At 42.5% G+C, this 15,978-nt stretch overlaps 1 protein-coding gene across 8 annotated transcripts in view; it reads left to right on the top strand.

Moving 5' to 3' along the window:
- The window catches only part of KIF1B (kinesin family member 1B), a 133,355-nt gene that overhangs the window by 49,448 nt on the left and 67,929 nt on the right, over positions 1-15,978 (top strand). For all 8 annotated transcript variants that reach the window (XM_069741699.1, XM_069741697.1, XM_069741693.1 and 5 more), the window contains exons 3-9: positions 3,231-3,307; positions 3,487-3,666; positions 5,064-5,129; positions 7,312-7,490; positions 13,265-13,376; positions 13,786-13,863; positions 15,228-15,293. In XM_069741699.1, coding sequence (XP_069597800.1) covers positions 3,231-3,307; positions 3,487-3,666; positions 5,064-5,129; positions 7,312-7,490; positions 13,265-13,376; positions 13,786-13,863; positions 15,228-15,293 — 758 coding nt within the window. The remainder of the gene's footprint in view (positions 1-3,230; positions 3,308-3,486; positions 3,667-5,063; positions 5,130-7,311; positions 7,491-13,264; positions 13,377-13,785; positions 13,864-15,227; positions 15,294-15,978) is intronic.

The raw sequence follows: 15,978 nt of genomic DNA, 5'->3' as shown, positions 1-15,978 counted from the left end.
TTGCGACAAGCAGGATGCCAAGAATCCGACCGGCTCCGACTTTTTCCTCTAGAGGCCACAAAGCCGTTACCTGCGTTACACTGCGATGAAGGGCCTGCACGGAATGATCTTTGGCCTTGTGTCCTCTCCAAAGTCGTCTCATAGCCGCAGCATTATTACTGGGTGAGGTTAGAAGACCTGAGCAAAGCTAGGAACGATCCTAGTGGAAGACAGTAATGAAATAGCACTGATTGTTCTCCTTGTGTCTGCTGTGCCCCGTGTAGCCGCAGCGTTATTGTTAGGTGAGGTTCGAAGACCTGAGCAAAGCTAGGAACGATCCTTGTGGAAGACTGTAGTGAAATAGCACTGATTGTTCTCCCCGTGTCTGCTGTGCCCCGTGTAGCTGCAGCGTTATTACTGGGTGAGGTTAGAAGATCTGAGCAAAGCTAGGAAGGATCCTTGTGGAAGACAGTAGTGAATTAGCACTGATTGTTCTCCCCGTGTCTGCTGTGCCCCGTGTAGCCACAGCGTTATTACTGGGTGAGGTTAGAAGACCTGAGCGAAGCTAGGAACGATCCTTGTGGAAGACAGTAGTGAAATAGCACTGATTGTTCTCCCCGTGTCTGCTGTGCACCGTGTAGCCACAGCGTTATTACTGGGTGAGGTTAGAAGACCTGAGCAAAGCTAGGAACGATCCTTGTGGAAGACAGTAGTGAAATAGCACTGATTGTTCTCCCCGTGTCTGCTGTGCACCGTGTAGCTGCAGCATTATTACTGGGTGAGGTTAGAAGACCTGAGCAAAGCTAGGAACGATCCTTGTGGAAGACAGTAGTGAAATAGCACTGATTGTTCTCCCCGTGTCTGCTGTGCACCGTGTAGCTGCAGCATTATTACTGGGTGAGGTTAGAAGACCTGACAAAAGCTTGGAACGATCCTTGTGGAAGACAGTAGTGAAATAGCACTGATTGTTCTCCCCGTGTCTGCTGTGCACCGTGTAGCTGCAGCATTATTACTGGGTGAGGTTAGAAGACCTGAGCAAAGCTAGGAACGATCCTTGTGGAAGACAGTAGTGAAATAGCACTGATTGTTCTCCCCGTGTCTGCTGTGCCCCGTGTAGCCGCAGCGTTATTACTGGGTGAGGTTAGAAGACCTGAGCAAAGCTAGGAACGATCCTTGTGGAAGACAGTAGTGAAATAGCACTGATTGTTCTCCCCGTGTCTGCTGTGCCCCGTGTAGCCGCAGCGTTATTACTGGGTGAGGTTAGAAGACCTGAGCAAAGCTAGGAACGATCCTTGTGGAAGACCGTAGTGAAATAGCACTGATTGTTCTCCCCGTGTCTGCTGTGCCCTGTGTAGCCACAGCGTTATTACTGGGTGAGGTTAGAAGACCTGACAAAAGCTGGGAACGATCCTTGTGGAAGATGGTAGTGAAATAGCACTGATTGTTCTCCCCGTGTCTGCTGTGCCCCGTGTAGCCGCAGCGTTATTACTGGGTGAGGTTAGAAGACCTGAGCAAAGCTAGGAACGATCCTTGTGGAAGACAGTAGTGAAATAGCACTGATTGTTCTCCCCGTGTCTGCTGTGCCCCGTGTAGCCGCAGCGTTATTACTGAGTGAGGTTAGAAGACCTGAGCAAAGCTAGGAACGATCCTTGTGGAAGACAGTAGTGAAATAGCACTGATTGTTCTCCCCGTGTCTGCTGTGCCCCGTGTAGCCGCAGCGTTATTACTGAGTGAGGTTGGAAGACCTGAGCAAAGCTAGGAACGATCCTTGTGGAAGACAGTAGTGAAATAGCACTGATTGTTCTCCCCGTGTCTGCTGTGCCCCGTGTAGCCACAGCGTTATTACTGGGTGAGGTTAGAAGACCTGACAAAAGCTGGGAACGATCCTTGTGGAAGATGGTAGTGAAATAGCACTGATTGTTCTCCCCGTGTCTGCTGTGCCTCGTGTAGCCGCAGCGTTATTACTGGGTGAGGTTAGAAGACCTGAGCAAAGCTAGGAACGATCCTTGTGGAAGACAGTAGTGAAATAGCACTGATTGTTCTCCCCGTGTCTGCTGTGCCCCGTGTCCACAGGAGTCAATACTCTCAAATAGATGAGTCGGGAGCTGTCGGATGCAGGTTTTAGTTTTGTTTTTTCTCAGTTTATGCCTTTTTTCTTCTTATAAATGCAGTTTTATTAACCTTTATTTGCTAATTGAAGACTAGTGTGTTGCAGGCCGCTGTGTGTTACGCTGACATTCTTGCAAGGTTCATCAGGAAGGTTTATTTAACGGAAAATGACTTAAGGTTTTATTACTTGCATCTACAGACAATATTACTTTAAGTATTTCTGTTATAACCTCGTTACCTCCTTTCCATGCTCCTTCAGATGAAAGGGCAGAGTCTGAAATAGTGCTCAGAATCTGGTGAGTCCAGCTATTTGTGGTGGGGCCGAGACTTCCAGGGAATCACAAGGACACTCCATCTGCTGGGCAGCTTATCTCTGAGCAGGTGGCGGTCGGATCCCGGTGGCCTCTGTCAGCTCCTGGTAGTCCTGGTCTGCCTGTGGCCCAGATAACGACTGGTAGTCCTCGTCTGCCTGTGGCCCAGATAACGTCCTGGTAGTCCTCGTCTGCCTGTGGCCCAGATAACGTCCTGGTAGTCCTCGTCTGCCTGTGGCCCAGATAACGACTGGTCTTCTATAACCGGAATAATTCTGGTTGTATTATTACAATATAAAGACTTGCACTACAGTTGGCAGCAGTTGGGGTGGATCGGCTGGATGACTTATTTGCCCCTTGTAACCCCGGGTGTTGGTGTTGCCGTACTTCTGGGTCCCTGGGTTTCCCTGCCATTTTGGGTGTTGATTTTGCTGTGGTTCTGGATCCTGGGGGTCCGTGTTTCCGTGCCCCTCGCTCCCTGGGTGATAGTGGTGCCATGTTGCTAGTGTTTGGGTGTTGGCATGGTTCTGGGTCGTGGATCCATGATTGATGTTGTTTCTGAATGGTGATTGCCATGATTCTTGACACTCTGGTGGTGGTGGTCATTGATTTGGGGTCCATGGCTGTCATTTCTGTGGTTCCGACCCTTGGGGGACAGTGTTGCTCTGCTTTTCCTGCCTGTGCTTCCATAGTTTTGCACGTATAGAGTCTCCACTTGTGACGATACATTATTTTGCACAGTCAGGGCCGGGTGACTGTATATCGTCCTCATATTCTCTTTTCCCCCACGGTCCGGTAAGAAGTCACACATTTCTCCTTTTCTTCTTTTAGGTATTCTCAATCCAAAGAATCCTAAGGAACCAGCAAAAAGTTTCAGCTTTGACTACTCCTACTGGTCCCACACCTCGGTAAGTGGCCGGCGCTGCCGGTAGTTGTACAGAGATTTTCTTCTGATCCCGGCTCTGACCATCCATCTGTCGATACTTTCAGCAATGGTGTTTCTTGTAGATTTGCTTGCTTCAGTAAAGTTTGGTCACCTCGTCTAATGGCGCGCTCACTGACTGTGTCACGTTTTCTCTTTTCTCAGCCGGATGACCCCAGCTTTGCATCCCAGAGCCGCGTGTACAATGACATTGGAAAGGAGATGCTGGAGCACGCCTTCGAGGGGTACAACGTTTGTATATTTGCCTATGGGCAGACCGGTGCCGGCAAGTCCTATACTATGATGGGTAAACAGGAGGAGACGCAGGCGGGCATTATCCCTCAGGTATGGATTTGGGGTTTTATCCCCCCTCACTCTCGCTCTCATTTTTCCCCAAACTCTGTCTTACAATCCCTAAATATCCCTTTAAGATGCAGAGCTGAAACTAGACGTGTTTATGGGATGAAACCATGGGGTGTAGCAAGACGGCTGTGTGCACCGCCATGTGGCATCCTTATGTATACGGCTCTCGGGGGACATGCGGACCCCTATAAAGACTTTCTGGACATTAGTGGTTTATTCTGTCACTATTGAGTTACAAGATGCCGAAATGTCGTCATGTAGGCTCTTTGCAAGATAAAATGGTGCTGGACTGTTATCATATGTCTTGTTCACTTTTAAGGGTTTGTCCTCTACTTGAACGACTCCTTAAAGAAATGAAAAAAACATGTGCTTGATTCTCCCTCCCCAGGTCCAGTGCTGAGTCTCCGCTGGTGTTCCCGGTGTCGGGTATTGTCTACAGATGTGACGTTGCATTGACGGCTCTTTAGCCGATACCTGAGCTCATCGTCTCATGCCGTCAGCTCGGGAAGAGCCGCTGAGCTTGGTTATTGGTTGAAAAGCAATCGACGTCACGCCAGCTCTGCAGACAATAAGAGACTCGGCACAGGACCCAGTGAGGGTGAAAACAAAACAGATTTTTTTAACCAAACTGCAGCCGGGGGCAGGGATTTTCTGAAACTGGAAGACCCCTTTAAATGCTGTTGTGCCCCATGGAAAAATGTTGTCAGTGCTGGTGTGACATTATGACAACGACCACTGAGGGCCTTATTCGCTCACACTTCCATTGGATGACATGAATATCGTCCGAGGTAAGTGTGAGCGAAGCAGCCTGTCAATGGTCGTTGATTGTCTGCAGTGTTCACATGACATATGAACGTCACTCTACCCCTGGGAGAAACATCGTCAGTACTGGAGGGGAGTATAAGGGTATTTTTTAATTTTCCACTACTAATTACAGCATTTAGAGGCGCTGTCCAGTAATTTAATATTGATGGTCTGTCCTTAGGATAGGTCATTAATTTCAGATCGGTGGGTGTGCGACACCAGACATCCCCGCCTATCACCTGTGCCTCGCTGACAGATCAGTTTATTCACGCCTACTGATGCCTATGGGGAGGGGAAGGTTGGAGACAGAAGGAGGCAGTGGGATGGACTGCTGCTTCCTAGAGCTGGACTTACAGCTACACAGCTTAGTACTGCTCCATAATGTCCTCCATGCGGCTGTTTTGTAGTATTTTATCTCCCCCCAGAGCTAGAAAACCTCTGAAAAAAGCAGGATACAGGTGACATTGGTTGTCAGAAATCGTTTTATTCCTCATGTACTCACACAGGACAGCAAAAAAAAAATTACCTGAATTAAACAGACTGAAACTAACTCCCCTCCCGTGTTCTCTCCCCAGCTATGCGAGGAGCTATTCGAAAAAATCAATTGTAATAACAACGATGAGGTGTCGTTCTCCGTGGAGGTGAGTAGTGACAGCATCACGACCGATATTGTCACCGTGCCAGGCTTTCTCCAGCGTCCCTATAGACCGTGTATATCATCCAGAAACCTCCCCGCAATCAGTATCACAAGATCAGTGACCAATCAGATTCTAGCTTTCATCGGGGTATTGACACATATGGCATGAAAGCTGGCATTGGATTGGCTGGCATTGTGGCGGCTCTGTAAGCATGTATAGATGCAGCATTAATGCTTTGTAATGTGCGGTATTAAGTACATAGTTCGTGACAACCCTGCCGGGAATATAAGTGATCATCCCTGCTCGCTGCGATCCCCCACTGTACCGTTGTTCTGCCGAGAGCGGTTTATGTGATTATATAGGATTACATACCCCCACATAAGGCTCTGGGGCTGGCGGTATCGTGGCGTCGACAGGTTGGAGATTTCTAGGCATGAGCGGGTTTCATTCGTTATAATGCGTGGGGATCGTTCACATGGGGTCCAGATAATTGCAGGTTCATATAACCCGGTCGGCTCGTTTCATCTACATCAAACCCGAAACTTCATCTCGGCTGAAATATAAAACTCTGCATTGGCCGCGAGTGATTGATACTGAGCGGGATCCTGCATCCAGGTACACGGCGATGACTGATGCCGATTGGCACAAGTGACGCCCCCCCCCCAAGTGTCCACTAGAGGGGCAGCGCCACGGGGGGCTCAGACCAAAGCATTCTGGAGACCTCCGCTCCGTAGAGGCAGCACTTTACAGATGTAAATGTCTCCAGATCCAGGACTTCCCTCCGCTGATTACATGAAGCAATCGAAGATCCAAACTCCGTGAATTATTCATTGCTTCCTTCTAAATCTTTAATGCAAACATTGCTGATGAGCCGGACGGCTTCTACCAGCCACATCACAACCAATGAAAAGATAGATGGATATTTTTTTTTTTTTGACAAATGATAAAGTTTAATCTGCAGAGAACATGAGACTTTGTGCCGAGAATCTCCAGTGACCGCACGGATCACTAGATCACGCGCATTAATCGTCTTTTTACATTGCACGGTCGCTTTTACAACAATTCTTTCATTTGCTCCAATGCAACAAGATTCTGATCTTTAGGGAAAAAGATCTTATGTGCACAGCTCCGTCCTGTCTTCCTGCATTCTCCGTGCTCCAGGCTTCATTATGGGCAAAAGAGAGTAACACATGGGTGGGGATTGGAGATGCATGGGTGGGCACTGGTGCATGGGTGGGGATTGGAGCTGTAGACACAAAATGGTCTATTTTTCATTAAGATTTTTTGCAAATGTGCCTTTTTTTTTTTATTACAGCATTAAAAAATGTCCCTATTTATCATTGCTGTTTCTCCACTTTTCAGGAGTAATTTGCTCCATTTCAGTGGCCTTAGTATTTGCACCTTCTTCCTTTTGTGCCACTTTTTAATTCTTTTTTTGTCATTTTTTTAAAATTTATTTTAGACCGATTCATGAAATGTACTTTTTTTTACCAAATATCACATTATTTTTTTTTTTGGAAGGTGGGCGCATCTCATTCCAGTTTCCAATTTCTTGCACCTTTTAAAGGATTTGTGACTTCTGATGTTAAAAAGTTGCAAAAAAAACACTGGTTAAAGGCAAAAAATTAAGAGCGTTTTTGGTTTTGTGCCATGAATTTAGCCCAAAAAACATCTGTGAATACAAGTAGAAAAAAAAAACAAAGTGACTGAAATAAATAGCAAATGATGAATCGGGCTCAAAAGGTGCAAAATTTCAGGGTCAGAGATTGGAAAGAGGCAACTGACCATTATTGATCATTATTAGTGATGAGCGTACGTGCTGGGATAAGGTGTTATCTGAGCATGCTCGGCTGCTAGCAGAGTGTTTTTGGCGTGCTCGGATAATATATCAGAGGCCCCGCGGCTCCATGTCTCGCGGCCGCTCTACGCCCACAACACATGTAGGGGTTGCCTAGCAAACAGCGAATCCTTGCTTGTGTTGTGGCTGTTGAACAGCTGTGAGACATGGAGCTGCGGGGCCTCTGATATATTATTCGAGCACGCTGGAGACACTGGGTTAGGACCCGAGCATGCGCAGATAACACCTTATCCCAGCAGGTTCGCTCATCACTAATCATCACGCATTGAGGTTTTCTAATGATGAGGATCCTATCGGTAACTCGTATTTTTCTTATGATCCTCGTAGGTCAGTTATATGGAAATTTACTGTGAGCGAGTCCGTGACCTGCTGAACCCTAAAAACAAAGGTAACCTGCGGGTGAGAGAACACCCACTACTCGGACCCTATGTAGAAGACTTGTCTAAGCTGGCCGTCACCTCCTACACAGATATTGCGGACCTGATGGATGCCGGGAATAAGGCCAGGTAGGTGGAGCGGAGGTCGCCTTTAACTGATCTGTCTGGCCGGCCACATGGTAATCATCTGATCTGTGGGCCGACTACAATACTTCTTCGTAGCACCTAGAAATGAGGGATACATGCCAAACTCATCCACAGATATCTGGAATGTTCTAGGGATACAGACCAAACTGATCCACAGATATCTGGAATGTTCTAGGGATACATACCAAACTGATCCACAGATATCTGGAATGTTATAGGGATACATACCAAACTGATCCACAGATATCTGGAATGTTATAGGGATACAGACCAAACTGATCCACAGATGTCTGGAATGTTACAGGGATACATACCAAACTGATCCACAGATATCTGGAATGTTATAGGGATACGTACCAAACTGATCCACAGATATCTGGAATGTTATAGGGATACATGCCAAACTGATCCACAGATATCTGGAATATTATAGGGATACAGACCAAACTGATCCACAGATATCTGGAATGTTATAGAGATACATACCAAACTGATCCACAGATATCTGGAATGTTATAGAGATACATACCAAACTGATCCACAGATATCTGGAATGTTATAGAGATACATACCAAACTGATCCACAGATATCTGGAATGTTCTAGGGATACATACCAAACTCATCCACAGATATCTGGAATATTATAGGGATACAGACCAAACTGATCCACAGATATCTGGAATGTTATAGGGATACATACCAAACTCATCCACAGATATCTGGAATGTTATAGGGATACAGACCAAACTGATCCACAGATATCTGGAATGTTATAGGGATACATACCAAACTCATCCACAGATATCTGGAATGTTATAGAGATACATACCAAACTGATCCACAGATATCTGGAATGTTATAGGGATACATACCAAACTGATCCACAGATATCTGGAATGTTATAGGGATACATACCAAACTCATCCACAGATATCTGGAATGTTATAGGGATACAGACCAAACTGATCCACAGATATCTGGAATGTTATAGGGATACATACCAAACTCATCCACAGATGTCTGGAATGTTATAGAGATACATACCAAACTGATCCACAGATATCTGGAATGTTATAGGGATACATACCAAACTGATCCACAGATATCTGGAATATTATAGGGATACAGACCAAACTGATCCACAGATATCTGGAATGTTATAGGGATACATACCAAACTGATCCACAGATATCTGGAATGTTATAGGGATACATACCAAACTCATCCACAGATATCTGGAATGTTATAGAGATACATACCAAACTGATCCACAGATATCTGGAATGTTATAGAGATACATACCAAACTGATCCACAGATATCTGGAATGTTATAGGGATACATACCAAACTCATCCACAGATGTCTGGAATGTTATAGAGATACATACCAAACTGATCCACAGATATCTGGAATATTATAGGGATACAGACCAAACTGATCCACAGATATCTGGAATATTATAGGGATACAGACCAAACTGATCCACAGATATCTGGAATGTTATAGGGATACATACCAAACTGATCCACAGATATCTGGAATATTATAGGGATACATACCAAACTCATCCACAGATATCTGGAATGTTATAGAGATACATACCAAACTGATCCACAGATATCTGGAATGTTATAGGGATACATACCAAACTCATCCACAGATATCTGGAATGTTCTAGGGATACATACCAAACTCATCCACAGATATCTGGAATGTTATAGGGATACATACCAAACTCATCCACAGATATCTGGAATGTTATAGGGATACATACCAAACTCATCCACAGATATCTGGAATGTTATAGGGATACATACCAAACTGATCCACAGATATCTGGAATGTTATAGGGATACATACCAAACTCATCCACAGATATCTGGAATGTTATAGAGATACATACCAAACTCATCCACAGATATCTGGAATGTTATAGGGATACATACCAAACTGATCCACAGATATCTGGAATGTTATAGGGATACATACCAAACTCATCCACAGATATCTGGAATGTTATAGAGATACATACCAAACTGATCCACAGATGTCTGGAATGTTATAGGGATACATACCAAACTCATCCACAGATATCTGGAATGTTATAGAGATACATACCAAACTGATCCACAGATATCTGGAATGTTATAGGGATACATACCAAACTGATCCACAGATGTCTGGAATGTTATAGGGATACATACCAAACTCATCCACAGATATCTGGAATGTTATAGGGATACATACCAAACTGATCCACAGATATCTGGAATGTTATAGGGATACATACCAAACTCATCCACAGATATCTGGAATGTTATAGAGATACATACCAAACTGATCCACAGATATCTGGAATGTTATAGGGATACATACCAAACTCATCCACAGATGTCTGGAATGTTATAGGGATACATACCAAACTGATCCACAGATATCTGGAATGTTATAGGGATACATACCAAACTGATCCACAGATATCTGGAATGTTATAGGGATACATACCAAACTGATCCACAGATATCTGGAATGTTATAGGGATACATACCAAACTGATCCACAGATATCTGGAATGTTATAGGGATACATACCAAACTGATCCACAGATATCTGGAATGTTATAGGGATACATACCAAACTGATCCACAGATATCTGGAATGTTATAGGGATACATACCAAACTCATCCACAGATATCTGGAATGTTATAGGGATACATACCAAACTGATCCACAGATATCTGGAATGTTATAGGGATACATACCAAACTCATCCACAGATATCTGGAATGTTATAGGGATACATACCAAACTGATCCACAGATATCTGGAATGTTATAGGGATACATACCAAACTCATCCACAGATATCTGGAATGTTATAGGGATACATACCAAACTGATCCACAGATATCTGGAATGTTATAGGGATACATACCAAACTCATCCACAGATATCTGGAATGTTATAGGGATACATACCAAACTCATCCACAGATATCTGGAATGTTATAGGGATACATACCAAACTGATCCACAGATATCTGGAATGTTATAGGGATACATACCAAACTGATCCACAGATATCTGGAATGTTACAGGGATACAGACCAAACTCATCCACAGATATCTGGAATGTTATAGGGATACATACCAAACTCATCCACAGATGTCTGGAATATTATAGGGATACAGACCAAACTGATCCACAGATATCTGGAATGTTCTAGGGATACATACCAAACTGATCCACAGATATCTGGAATATTATAGGGATACAGACCAAACTCATCCACAGATATCTGGAATGTTATAGGGATACATACCAAACTCATCCACAGATATCTGGAATGTTCTAGGGATACATACCAAACTGATCCACAGATATCTGGAATGTTCTAGGGATACATACCAAACTCATCCACAGATATCTGGAATGTTCTAGGGATACATACCAAACTGATCCACAGATATCTGGAATATTATAGGGATACATACCAAACTCATCCACAGATATCTGGAATGTTCTAGGGATACATACCAAACTGATCCACAGATATCTGGAATGTTATAGAGATACATACCAAACTGATCCACAGATATCTGGAATGTTATAGGGATACATACCAAACTGATCCACAGATATCTGGAATGTTATAGAGATACATACCAAACTCATCCACAGATATCTGGAATGTTATAGAGATACATACCAAACTCATCCACAGATATCTGGAATGTTATAGGGATACATACCAAACTGATCCACAGATATCTGGAATGTTATAGAGATACATACCAAACTCATCCACAGATATCTGGAATGTTATAGGGATACATACCAAACTGATCCACAGATATCTGGAATGTTATAGGGATACATACCAAACTCATCCACAGATATCTGGAATGTTATAGGGATACAGACCAAACTCATCCACAGATATCTGGAATGTTATAGGGATACATACCAAACTGATCCACAGATATCTGGAATGTTATAGGGATACATACCAAACTGATCCACAGATATCTGGAATGTTATAGGGATACATACCAAACTGATCCACAGATATCTGGAATGTTATAGGGATACATACCAAACTGATCCACAGATATCTGGAATGTTATAGGGATACATACCAAACTGATCCACAGATATCTGGAATGTTATAGGGATACATACCAAACTCATCCACAGATATCTGGAATGTTATAGGGATACATACCAAACTGATCCACAGATATCTGGAATGTTATAGGGATACATACCAAACTCATCCACAGATATCTGGAATGTTATAGGGATACATACCAAACTGATCCACAGATATCTGGAATGTTATAGGGATACATACCAAACTCATCCACAGATATCTGGAATGTTATAGGGATACATACCAAACTGATCCACAGATATCTGGAATGTTATAGGGATACATACCAAACTCATCCACAGATATCTGGAATGTTATAGGGATACATACCAAACTCATCCACAGATATCTGGAATGTTATAGGGATACATACCAAACTGATCCACAGATATCTGGAATGTTACAGGGATACAGACCAAACTCATCCACAGATATCTGGAATGTTATAGGGATACATACCAAACTCATCCACAGATGTCTGGAATATTATAGGGATACAGACCAAACTGATCCACAGATATCTGGAATGTTCTAGGGATACATACCAAACTGATCCACAGATATCTGGAATATTATAGGGATACAGACCAAACTCATCCACAGATATCTGGAATGTTATAGGGATACATACCAAACTCATCCACAGATATCTGGAATGTTCTAGGGATACATACCAAACTGATCCACAGATATCTGGAATGTTCTAGGGATACATACCAAACTCATCCACAGATATCTGGAATGTTCTAGGGATACATACCAAACTGATCCACAGATATCTGGAATATTATAGGGATACATACCAAACTCATCCACAGATATCTGGAATGTTCTAGGGATACATACCAAACTGATCCACAGATATCTGGAATGTTATAGAGATACATACCAAACTGATCCACAGATATCTGGAATGTTATAGGGATACATACCAAACTGATCCACAGATATCTGGAATGTTATAGAGATACATACCAAACTCATCCACAGATATCTGGAATGTTATAGAGATACATACCAAACTCATCCACAGATATCTGGAATGTTATAGGGATACATACCAAACTGATCCACAGATATCTGGAATGTTATAGAGATACATACCAAACTCATCCACAGATATCTGGAATGTTATAGGGATACATACCAAACTGATCCACAGATATCTGGAATGTTATAGGGATACATACCAAACTCATCCACAGATATCTGGAATGTTATAGGGATACAGACCAAACTCATCCACAGATATCTGGAATGTTATAGGGATACATACCAAACTGATCCACAGATATCTGGAATGTTATAGGGATACATACCAAACTGATCCACAGATATCTGGAATGTTATAGGGATACATACCAAACTGATCCACAGATATCTGGAATGTTATAGGGATACAGACCAAACTCATCCACAGATATCTGGAATGTTATAAGTCTTGGATCCCTCAGGATGTCATTAATTTGGGGAACAAAGACCATACCAAACCGTCACCTAAATAGCATGTAATCGGACCTTCTTATTCCATTTTTATACAAATCCACAATAAATATATTAGAACTTACCATTTTTTTTGCTTGTCTTTTTTTTCTTGCCAGGACTGTGGCAGCCACAAACATGAATGAGACCAGCAGCCGCTCCCATGCAGTCTTCACCATAGTCTTCACCCAGAGGAGGCTCGACATCGAGACCAATCTCTCCACGGAGAAGGTAGGAAGGACGGATCGGTGTAATATTGACGTATTTGGGTTTCTATCACACATTCTCTTGATGATCCCCACAAAATACTGTGCCTTGTTTGCAGTGGGAAACCCGGCTGACACCTTGAATATAACTTAAAAAACCCCTTAAATTTGTCACTTACTGAAGCAGGATCCTCTAGGAGCAGCGGCTGGTAGCCACATTTGCAGAACAGCTCCATCATATTTTATTTTAAAGTATTTGTATGAATAATCTTAATTGATATTACTTGTGCTTTATACATGACACCAGACGTACGATCAATGTGAGGCAAGTTAAGGATGACTTTAATAAGTTCTCCGTTGACGACTTTGTATCTGAGGTTCACATTTAGGAAGTTCCGTCTTCTGGTGTCATTAATCCTGAATTTCCTCTTCAGGTCAGTAAAATCAGTCTGGTAGATCTGGCCGGGAGCGAAAGAGCCGATTCCACCGGAGCCAAGGGGACCCGACTAAAAGCAAGTATTGATCATGAGCATCGCACGGTCCTGTTGTCTCCAAGAACTCCTGTTATTAGGTCTTGGATTCAGAGTCCTGTATACTTTAGATCTATTCCGTCGCACTATTGAGTAAATCATATCCCAGATGACAAGACAAAGTCTGCACTATTCGCCACACTACTTGTCTTTGCCTTATAGGACCATTGTTTGGATCCAGATAACGTCCTCCACCACTATGCCCATGTTCTCACATGGCTGCTTCTTTCCTGGCTAGGTAGCATTAAGAAAATTTAATCTGGATGTGATTTGGTTTCATGCAACGAGGGTAGAGTAGTGGGTGGAAGTGTTATCATGGGGACGGAAGGGAACAGTTGCAGTAGGCCATTGATTTTATTCTATGAGATCCCAGCACATACACTTTTCCATTTACGCTGAGACCCCCCCATAGCAGGCACTTCTAGTAGGCCTCCTTATGGGGGTGCCAAGAAGTCCTGTTTCATATGCCCAGTATTCACGATGTAAGTATGAACCTTGACGTCCAGATTGGCTGCGGGTTTACTGAACTGATCTCGGCAGCCATCTGGGCATTTATGAGGCTGTTGAGTTTGTGTCAGGAGACCCGCAGCCGGTCCACATATCAGGACACATACTTGGGCCTATGGTGAGGACAAAACGGAGATCTTTCCACTCTGGTTAAACAGGTATGGCGTCCAATACATGATTTCTCTATGCTTGGTTAATAAATGGCGATGAGCGAACGTGCTCGGGTGCTTACCGAGTGTCTTCAGCGTGCTTGAAAAATAAGTTTGAGTCCCCGCGGCTGCAGGTCTCGTGGCTGTTCGATAGCTAAAGCACATGCAGGCATTACCTAACAAACAGGAAATCCCTGCATGTGTTGTCTGTCGAAGAGCCGCGAGACATGCAGCTGCAGGGCCAAAGTCACTCCGCACCAGAGCATGCTCAGATAACACCTTATCCGCGCACGTTCACTCATCACTATTAATAAATGCAGCTGCACAAAGAGAGATCCTGACAAGTGCTCGCTGTGCATTCATGCCCGTTTTGCCGCAGGGTTCAGCTGTGATGAAGCCGCCAGGAGTGCGGTGCGGTTGGATGGGTGCATCATTTAGCACTTGTCAAGCTGCATTTTCCTCTCTCATGTTGAGCACGACCTGCTGCCTTTACCACAGATTGTAACCTGCGAAGATTTCCTGCTAAACTAGTTTTTGAAGTTGCCGATAGTTTCCCATATGTATTTCTACAACTTGTAGAGGTCATGGTAATTTAAGAAAGAAATGCAAAAATTGGAAAGTGCACTATACGTACCTGGCAGCGGGCGCAAAATGCAGCGAGAAATAATCTTGTGATGTTTTGTGTTTCAGGAAGGTGCGAACATTAATAAATCTCTGACCACTCTGGGGAAAGTCATCTCCGCTCTTGCCGAGGTGGTGAGTGTTCATTAATATATATATATAATATATGGTGAGTGTTCATTAATATATATATAATATATGGTGAGTGTTCATTAATATATATATAATATATGGTGAGTGTTCATTAATATATATAATATATGGTGAGTGTTCATTAATATATATAATATATGGTGAGTGTTCATTAATATATATATAATATATGGTGAGTGTTCATTAATATATATATAATATATGGTGAGTGTTCATTAATATATATAATATATGGTGAGTGTTCATTAATATATATAATATATGGTGAGTGTTCATTAATATATATATAATATATGGTGAGTGTTCATTAATATATATATAATATATGGTGAGTGTTCATTAATATATATATAATATATGGTGAGTGTTCATTAATATATATATAATATATGGTGAGTGTTCATTAATATATATATAATATATGGTGAGTGTTCATTAATATATATATAATATATGGTGAGTGTTCATTAATATATATATATAATATATGGTGAGTGTTCATTAATATATATAATATATGGTGAGTGTTCATTAATATATATATATATATAATATATGGTGAGTGTTCATTAATATATATATATATAATATATGGTGAGTGTTCATTAATATATATAATATATGGTGAGTGTTCATTAATATATATATAATATATGGTGAGTGTTCA

The sequence above is a fragment of the Ranitomeya imitator genome, chromosome 10 (genome assembly GCF_032444005.1).
Source record: "Ranitomeya imitator isolate aRanImi1 chromosome 10, aRanImi1.pri, whole genome shotgun sequence".
Taxonomy (NCBI): domain Eukaryota; kingdom Metazoa; phylum Chordata; class Amphibia; order Anura; family Dendrobatidae; genus Ranitomeya; species Ranitomeya imitator.
The sequence above is the reverse complement of the archived record's forward strand: the minus strand, read 5'-3'. Positions and strand labels throughout refer to the sequence as shown.